The 10,061-nt window shown below is 40.9% G+C and overlaps 1 protein-coding gene across 1 annotated transcript; it reads left to right on the top strand.

The window, feature by feature from the left end:
- Positions 1 to 1,742: 1,742 nt before the first annotated feature.
- On the top strand, positions 1,743 to 7,234 carry LOC103375572 (receptor-type tyrosine-protein phosphatase N2-like; the record flags this gene model as incomplete). Its single annotated transcript, XM_008305883.1, has 4 exons — positions 1,743 to 1,796; positions 2,818 to 2,882; positions 5,008 to 5,081; positions 7,163 to 7,234. Coding segments are annotated over 4 exons (265 nt in total), but the record flags the coding sequence as incomplete, so codon positions are not given.
- Between the last annotated feature and the right edge of the window lie 2,827 nt (positions 7,235 to 10,061).

Here is a 10,061-nt window from a genome sequence, read left to right as displayed (position 1 = left end):
CCCAGTTGCATAGTCACAAAAGTGATCATTGGAAACTGTGTCTCCTCAGCCAGGCCTGTGCACAAACTGTCTTTCTCTCACTCCTGACTCTCTGTCTCCCTCCTCCTCCTCCTCTTCCTCCTCCTCCTCGTCCTCCTCCTCCTCTCACTGCTCCTTCCTCTGGCTTGCATGGGAACTCCAACCATCTCTGTATGCTGTCTGACTAAGGACACGTTCTGAATTTACTCATATTTTTGACATCAGACTGTCTCAGATTTTGAAAAATATGCATTCAGTACAATGAAATTTGATGTAAAAATGAACAGAAAATACATTACAAATTAAAAAAGAGGAGCATCTTCATCACAGAATAAGTACTGGATTACTTAAAATGTTACAAGACAACAACAACTCCTTCCTCTGGCCTGCATGGGAACTCCAACCATCTCTGTTTAGTGTCCGACTAAGGGCATGGTCTGATATTACTCACATTTTTGACATCTAACAACTTCGAAATTGGAAAAATATACATTTAGTGTAATTAAATGTGATGCAAGCACAGAAAAATGAATACATTATACCTTAAAATCATAAAAAAGACAACATTCTTACTCTGGAATAATTACTGGACTGCTTAAAATATTACAAGATAACAGCTCCTTCCTCTGGCTTTCAAATGAACTTGAATCATCCCAGTCAGACAGTCTGCTGTCTGACTAAGGACATGTTCTGAATTTAACAAAATGAATGCCGAATGCCAGGAAAATATAAAAAAAATAAAACACTCTTCCTTCAGAATAATCTTTGCATGGCTTGAAATCCAACAAGATTTATCACGTTTAATGTTGACTGCATGCATTTTAATGATCTTTCTTACACTAAGACCTTGATCATGACAAAAAGAAATGGCAAAGCTCTTAATGGCTTCAAACCGAGGACACCTGTGCTTTGAGATTCCAGTACACGTGGATAATGCTGTTAACAATTGTAGTAATTAAGGTGAAAATACATAGAAAACATCACAAATGCAACATACAAATGAGAGAACTAAGAAAACATTGCCCAAGCTGGCAAGATTTAATATGAAGTATTTATATAAATATGTATTATTATTAATACTGTTGGCAAATGTACAGCTTTGTTTGTGTATTTCTAATAATTATAAACATTAGTGAACATAAGACTAGACAAACTACAGATATGATGAGATATTTATTTTTTCATTTTGTCATTGAAAGGTGAAAAACGAGGGGAGATGGAGAGACGCGGAAGCTCTCAGTGTAGTCAGTTTCCATGGCAACAGCGGGGTGTGAAAAGGCTTGTTGGCCTTCACCGTGCCTGTGGTGTATAACATTCATAATTGGCTGGGGTTAATGCGTCGGCGGTCGGCAATCACAACATCACACCACCACATCCATCACCCACATGTCACAATAATGCTGTTCGAAATGATGCTCAATTTATTTACGTGGTGCGACACGGATTTCTCTCTCTGTGCTCAAATTAAAGTGATTGATTGACAGCAGGCAGCATCTCTCAGAATTGTGTTTGCTCCTTTGATTATTGCCGCCATTAATTTCATCCAGAAGCACGGTGCAGAAGTCCCTCATGAGTCACATTTGTTTTAATTATCGCTGTTATTATTCAGCATAAAGGAATCGCTCCTGTTTCCAGAATATAACATTCAGCAGCCTGTGCATTCGACTTTAATCCAAGCTTGCAATGACATTAAGTTTTCTCTTTTTTTTTTTTTTTTATTTCAGAAAGGTTAACAAGTGCTACCGGGGTCGATCTTGCCCGATAATTGTTCACTGCAGGCAAGTATAACTATTTGCACCTTGTGACAGTGGCTGACCCTGCTGAATTGGGATAGAGAGTGTTTGTCGTGGCTTATGTGTTGGAGGGGAGAGGCTGTTTATTTAAACCCGCTCAATCCATTTACTCTATCTGGGTCCACTGGAGCTGCTGTTTATTCCACTGACTGTGTTCTTATGTAAATAGCGTGGCACAGAGATGCCCAGCCAAAGACACTTCCATTTCCCATTTGGTGGAGTTAGTTAACTGGCCTTGATTGGTTTGTATTAAACACCAGGTATCTGACTGACCACTTTTAATAGTCACATCCTGTTAAGTCATGCATGGGGCCAGTAAGCCCGCTTTCCCTCTGAGGGAGCTGCATGGACTGAGTGCCTAGCAGTGGATTAATGAAGCTGTGGTGCTCAGGCCGCTCTCCTGTTTTATTGGCCTTGCCTTTATTAGAGAGATGTCCACGCCTTGTTTGCAATTAACATGCAGAGCCGTTGAATGGCCGGCGGGCACAAAGGGAGGCTTTTCATAGGGCTATCTCTGGAGTAATGGAAAAGCAAGGCTCTCCAAAAGCTGTTCTCGAACCGCCCCTGGCCTCTCAACCTCTCCTCTGCTCCTGAGGTGCATGCATTTAAAAGCCTTTGTCCCCAGTGTGCCTTAGAAACCATTCCCCTCTCTCCAATAGCCGAGCAAGTCTCCAGACCACACATGCACTCGTGTGCAAAGGTTTAACATAATCACACTTATTGGAACATCAAATATTCAGATCTGCTGAGGTATTTTCATTAGAATGTTAAAATTTTTCTTATTGATTTGTGCTTCTTAAGTATTCCGTCTGTAATATCATGTTGTACGCAAATGGAGGCGTGTGCATCTGTATGCAAAGACTAATTTGTGTTTAAATATACTCGACAGTCTCTCAGCAGATGCAGATGTAAATGAGCAATTTGTTTCCTTATAAGAAAAACACTCTGAGATTAAAGCATCTCACTCTGCCACCTTAATGATCTCTCTCTCTCTGACTCTCTGCAGTGATGGAGCTGGCAGGAGTGGGACTTACATTCTGATTGACATGGTCCTCAATAGGATGGCTAAAGGTAACGATCAATGGCTTCCCTTTCACTCTTTCTGCTTGCGTTCAAGTGTTGCCCTGGCAACGCTAAAGCCTCTCATTTTCCACAGAGGGTCTTGGGGATGCATTAGAGGGTGACTTCTCTGAGGCCTGGAAAGGCAGCGAAGACAGAGGCAGACATGGAGGGGAGCCGCTAGGAGTGGAGAGAGCAGAACAAAGAGAGAACAGAGAGAGGGGAAATTTAAAAAAAAAAAAAAAAGAACCCTCTACCCACATTAGTAATTATCTATTTAAGTTACCTTCACACCGTATTGACCTGCAACATGAATTTAGATAGCACATGCATGGAAATGAAATGTTTAAAGGGAAAATACATTTGAAAAAAAAAAAAATCAAAATTTTCTATTTGCTTCAGTGATTTGAATCAATATTTAATATTTAATGGGAACATTGTGGTTATTTGATTTGATTTATTCTTAACAGTCCATAGTTTGCAACTCCAATTTCACCCTGAAAATTGCTGACATTTTTTTTTTTTTTTTGCACTAATATGAACTAAATTGTGAATATCTCCAGTATGTCAGAAATCCACGGTGCATTTACACTTCTGCAATTTGGAGTCGTGCTGGTTGGTCACAAATCACAGCAACTTGGCGCCATTATGGAAGCTAAAATACAAATCAAAGTAAATATAAAACCACAGGAAAATGATCTCCGTGGCCTCGGTTGTATCATTACGGAGCTTGGAGATAGATTTGTTTCTAAATCTTAGGCTGCTGTGACAAAGAAAACTTTGTGTTTTTCTCTGAATCCCAACAAAGCAGGAGTTGACTTGAGAAAAATCCCGTCAGTCTGCATGAATAAACAAACTGATCAGTTCAATTTGCCCTCTCAATTCTTTTGAGATATCCAACTTATGAACACCCATTGTGGCGCCGGAGCTGGGTTCCTCCAAAGGCCGCATTACATCACCTTAAAGCCCTCCATAGCTTATCCTGCCCTCTGCCCTCTGACCCCTGACCCCCCCTGACCTTTAGCCCCAGCTCCCAGCATGCCCTCCTCCTGAGATCCAGCCTCATCAGAGCGGGTTAGCCGGGCCTCTGCTGCTTTCGTTGTCTGTAAAACAGTAATAAGACTGACCCGGCCTGATGGAGTTCATGTAGATCAGTGACGCTGTTGTCCACGGTGATGAAAGGCTCCATTTGGTTTCTTTATAACCTTCTGTTTCCTGCTCTAAAACCAAATGTATAAAATGTACATAATCTCACTCTCCGAAGCTTTTTTCTTCGGTCAGAGAGCCTCTCTTCAGCTTAACTTTGGAATCCAGCCCGTCTAAGACATGAAAGTCTTGTCGGAGCACTGGAGTACTTTGAGCACTAAGTCCGGCTGCATTAAATCCCGCTTTCTCTCTCTCTCTCTCTCTCTCTCTCTCTCTCTCACCCACACACATACGTACATTCACACTCTATCTCCTTTGCTTCCTTTCTTCGCCTCACTTTGAAAAACATCTTGAGAGTTCAGGGGCTCTTTCTCTTTCTCGCTCTCTCCTTGGGTTTCCTCTCCACATCGCTCCCTGTCGGTTTTTCTCAAATGAGCTCCGGCGTGCTGCTTGCAATCCATAAATCTGAAAGCAGAAGAAGATTTCCAGATTAACATCACAGACTCAACAGCAGCTGATCACTGTTGAAGGCGAGCAACTGTTGCATAGGTTAATCATCAGAATGACTGCTGCAGAGCGGCTATAAATCATTTTAATTAGCGTTTGTTGATGCTCAGATACATGCGCGCTCCCTCAGATGTATCAAAATGCTCTGAGTGGACTTTCTAGTTAGACATAATCTAAAGCTATTTTTTTTTTTTTGGACGAGATTCTCACAGAAGAGCCAGAGTGGAGTGTTTTTTTTTATTATTATTTTGTTTTTAACGCATTACTACACATTTCCCATACCCCCCCCCAAAAAAAAAATATCCTTTTGCATATTTTATCGAGAAACAGTCTGTGGCTCTTGTCCAAGTCTTTCGAGGGATGAATGTAATAATTTTCAATCGCTGCGCTGTTCCAAAGGGAGCCCAGCATAAAGAGAGATTGACAGATGTGAGCTGGATTACTCCGCTGCTTTGAACTCAGTCCAATTTTCGGTCTGTTGCAGGTGCTAAAGAGATTGATATTGCCGCTACCCTGGAGCACTTGAGAGACCAGAGAGCTGGCATGGTCCAGACAAAGGTAAGGTCCCCGGCTTTGAGTTAGAGAGGTGGGGGAGAAGGGAAGAGAATGGGGGAGCAGAGAGGGAGGAGGGGAGAAACGGGGAGGTGGGGGGGGAGGAGGTTGCAGTCATTCAAACAGACGATTGTCTACTTTATGTGCACAGGATCAGGGGAAATGATGGTGTAATTGATAACTGCTTCAGGATTAGAAAAACATTGTCTCGCAAGATAATAACTCAGTGTTCCACATTTATCACAAGACACCGAAAGAGAATGACCATGATCTCTCGCTGAATTATTTCGTGTTTGGGAACGGCAGCATTATAGGATTTTATGTTCATTTCTATACATAAAAGACTGCAATTAATGATTATTTTTCATCACTGGTTGGCAGATCTTTCCGCAAATAACCGATTAAGTCGATGAAACGTCAGAGCCTGAAGCCCAAATGTCCAAAACCAAAAGAGATTCAATTTGCAATGAAATCAAACAAAGAGAAGCACTTTATTTCAAATTTAAGAGGCTGGAATAGGCTCGTGTTTATTGCATTTTTGCTTCAGTAAATGACGATTAACCAGTCGTCAAAAATGCTGTATAAGATAATCTTTTCTCATAATGTAGCCATCACACTTGTGTCTGATCAAGGCTACTACCTGCATTCTTAAGTCTCAGCAGGGCCTCCATCTCACACCATTTCGGAGAATACTTTAAGGCATTTCCTCTTATCCGCTAATGCAAATAACAGGTAGGAAGTCTCTTTTGTTTCTCTCTTGTAATTGGGAGGAATACTAATAATAATAATAATAAAGGCAAACCTCATGCAGCGGTGGGTGATAATATTTATGGAAGCTAACAGACTCCAGTGTTCCTCGATGGTTCATTAATGCTACTTTTACAGCCCTGCTCTGCTCAACCTAAAAGAGCTTTTCAAGCACTCTCTCGTTTTCTTGTCTAAGTGAAATTATATTGGAATATTGTTGATTCCACTTTGCTGGGCTCCATGCTGGGCCTGCACAGAAATTAGACTGTAATGAGGTATGAAATTTAGAGTTAAGTTTCAAGGATTGGACAACCAGTTATCTTTTCTACCCTTCATGATGTCGCCACTTTATTCTAGGATAAAGGAAAAAAAAGGACAATAATTTCCACCCCTTTTTCTGCTTACTGCTTTTGACAGACATCAACGTGCAGTAATTACAACATGTGTGACCGTTTTTCTTCCTTCCTAACGCTCATCTCCGATCCGTCGAGCAGAGATTGATCTCCCCCCAGTGGCGTGAACGTGAACAGCGCTTCATGCACAAAACCCCTCATTTTTAAAAGTATCTTTTTCCCACTACGCACAACTTTAAACTCAACTTGGGATTAGATATAGGCGCACATAACTGCGGTGGAGATAAAGACGGATGTACTTACATATTTTCTGGCCCCGTCTTAACTTCAGTAGATGCGTAAAAATAGAAAAACATCAACACTCCAGATAATCTCCACTGCAAAGCGAGAAGCACGGCCACCAGTGACTCCTCTGTATTGATTGAGCCTATCCTCGGGCCAGACTATGGCAGGCTGTGTGTTGACACATCTAAAGACTGTTCCCTCCAAACTCCTACGTACCTTTTCTCTGTGAGAGGACCCTGTGGCCTGCAGCCTGGGGAGAGGAGAGGAATATAAAAACACCAGGGTCCATGGGGCAAACATCAATCAGCCCCTTTTGGGCTCCTCCGGGAAAACTATGAATCGGTTTCACAAATAAATACACACACACACACACACACGTACAGAGAAAAACCTGAGAGACAGCTTGACTCAAAAGCTCCATTTTAAGACACACCTGGCTGGATCGATGGCCGTGCCGGCTACGCGTGCACTTCAAGCTGAAGGCTCACAGAGTGGTTCACCTTCACCTCGAGCCTGTGGCCGAGCTCATCCCAGGCAGGGTCAGGAGATATGGAGGGAGAGGCGGAGGCGGCACCTGTCAATCATGCTGAAAACCTGAGTTGTTACACACTTGGACACACACTAAAACTTTTTATCCTTCCTTTTCTCTTCCCTGCATCCTTCCCTCCTCCTCTTCTTCCTCCTCCTCCTCCTCCTCCTCAGGAGCAGTTTGAGTTTGCGCTGACAGCCGTGGCAGAGGAGGTGAACGCCATCCTGAAAGCGCTTCCTCAGTGAAGGCATCACACTCCCCTCCTCCCCACCTTCTTCTCGCTCGCTGAACACCGGTTTCTTCTGCCCACTCAAGACTGACATCTCTCTCTGCCCTTCCCTCTCTCCTCGCTCTGTTTCTCTCTCTCTCTTCTGTCTCTGCCTCCTCTTCACCTCTATATATACTGTATACTTATGAATGTCGTGCCGGATATCTCACCTGTATCCATATTCGCAAATTTCGCCTCAGAGTACGACTGTTGATCTGTGTTGTTTCGGCGTGCGGGGTTCTGACGTGACGTGGGAAGTCAGGATCTGCACTCCTACTGTGAGACGTTTTGTCGATATGAACCCCCCCGATCCTCTATAACTGTGATGTTGTTCCTGAACATACCGTTCTAGTGCCACTGACGAGATGTTTACGTGATGTCAAGTGAAGATTTTTGTTCCAAAATGAGCTATCTACTGTCAAAAAGCTGACACAAAATGCTTAGAAAATGACTATTGGCACATTTAAACCAAACTGTAGTCGGGCTGCAACTAACACTTCCTCGATTAATCGTTTAGTCTTTTGAGTGGTGAAAAATAGTTTTTAAAAAAATGGTAATTGCATTTTCTCAGAGGCCACGTTAATTTGCCTATTTTGTATGACTAACAGCGTAAAATGTGGAGATATTGAAATTGTCACATCTGAGAAGCCGGAATCAGAGAACGTTTGGCATTTTTGCTTCAAAAAAATTTGCCATTTTATTTTTTGCCATTCGCCTAATCGATCAATCGACCGACCATTGCGGCTCTCAGCTGTAGTACTTTTAGAATAACAACGTGTAAAGTAAATGACGTCCTTGCCTGTATAAACAACGATACTGTACAGATTATAATCCTCTAAATGACTCGATGTGCTGGATACATGTAGCGTTTTTTGGAAGTAAACTCCTCACATGTTTCTCCTCCTCTGTGATCTGACTAATGTGCTCAGCATCACGTGTGCAGATGTTGAAGTGTGTGTGTTACTGCTGTACTTTGGGTCCAGACATCTCGTATTGAACCACGGACTCTGAAAAAGCCTCACGAATCATGCAACATATCAGCTGTTTTTTTCTTTTTGTTTTGTTTTTTTTATTCCTCAGTGCATTGATTTGACATATTTTGTTTGTTACATAAACATCTGTTAATATTAAATGTGAAATATACCATCTGAGATATTGCTTCTATTTAGAAATGCTGTCATCCTGTATCATTAGTAATAATATGATATATTTAAGAAGATATTCTACTGGGATTGTTGGGAAATTACGATCCATCACTGGTATATTGTGACATTTTGTGCAACATGACAGATTATTCCCTCTATGTATAGATGATGAATGACTTTATGAATCCTTATATAGTGCTATCTGAAATGTATACTGAGAGCCTCAATGAGAACTATATATTTTGTGTGAGAAGTAACATTCAGGTTGATAATAAATCAGAACAGACTATACTGCTCTGCTGACTGCTGTGTAATGTTATTTCTGACTCACACACACACTCACACACACACAAACATGGCCGTCCTTCCAGGGAAAGTCATTTGATTGAATGGTAGCTTTAGTAAAGTCACAAAGAAAAGGCTGTATCGTGCTCCCTGAGGGTTTGTATCTGGGAAAGACTCGCAGGTTTGTACAGATGAAATGTTTGGTTCACCAGCTCTGTCAGCGGAGAGAGTGGCTGGGATTTAAAATGAAATCAGTCATGTATTTCGCCCGCCGAGGTCTTCTTGCAATATTACAGGGAGGAGAGAGTTCAGTCAGTCAGAGTACAGTTCAATCAGTGTTTACTGAAGGATGTGTCTCTCAACTTGCTGGAATTATTTCAGTATTGACATCTGTTGCTTAGTTTTATCTGCGATTTCTTAATTCTGCTGCTTTTTTGCGGCAGATCTCACTTTTAAAAGAGGCTTCCAAGTTTCAGTTTTTAATGAGTCTTTCCTGGTTAATTAAAGATTATTCAAAAATTCTGCCTGTTACTTTACTCAAGCATAAATGTGCATTTTCATTTATGATTCTGTGTGCTTTCCTGATTCCTAAAAGATTCTTATGTGAACAAAAACTGCAGAAAGTTCGTGTCTTTAAGGGAGTCTTTCAAGGATCTTTAACAACAACAAAAAAGACAAATCAAAGGATACATATTTGATTTAAAAATATATATATTAAAAAATTAGCAGCACAAGGTCTAACTGCTTCTTCAGCTGTAAACTAAGTTGTTTGTTGTTATATAACTATACATGCTATAACATTTGGATAAATGGTAACATTACTTTTGTTTTTATCTTAACATTTGACTGAATTAACATGATGTCTTGCAGTGAAACAGCTGTTTAGTCAACTCCAGACATGAAAAGTCTGATAGAAGACATTTGGATGATGACAAATTTAAAGTTAAATAACATTAAAATGAAAATAAAGTTTCTAATAAGCCACACTTAATATGATTTATGTGATGATTTTATCAATATTTTAGGAATCAGGTGCTAATGTTTTATAGATCAGCTATAAACCATTCAGATGTTTGGGTTGCCATATTGTGAAGAATGCTGTTGGCTGATTAACCTGTTCCAGCTTTTAACAATTTGCGTTTGCAAAAGTTAGCAGGTCATTAATGTAGAGGAATGGGTTCAATCACACGATAATAAATGTTAGTGAGTTAGCAATAAAGGTTGTTCACAGTAATTTATCCAACAGGGATGGACGAGGATATTGGCATCGGTATCGGCTGATAAAGACTTTAAAATGAAATATCAGCATCAGCCCAGAAACAAATACATCTGGCATGTTTTACGTAAAGTAGTTCTCTTGCAGCGAATGTGCAC

This window comes from Stegastes partitus, unplaced genomic scaffold (assembly GCF_000690725.1).
Source record: "Stegastes partitus isolate 25-593 unplaced genomic scaffold, Stegastes_partitus-1.0.2 Scaffold2676, whole genome shotgun sequence".
Taxonomy (NCBI): domain Eukaryota; kingdom Metazoa; phylum Chordata; class Actinopteri; family Pomacentridae; genus Stegastes; species Stegastes partitus.
Note: the sequence above shows the minus strand (reverse complement) of the source record. Positions and strands in the feature narration are given on the sequence as shown.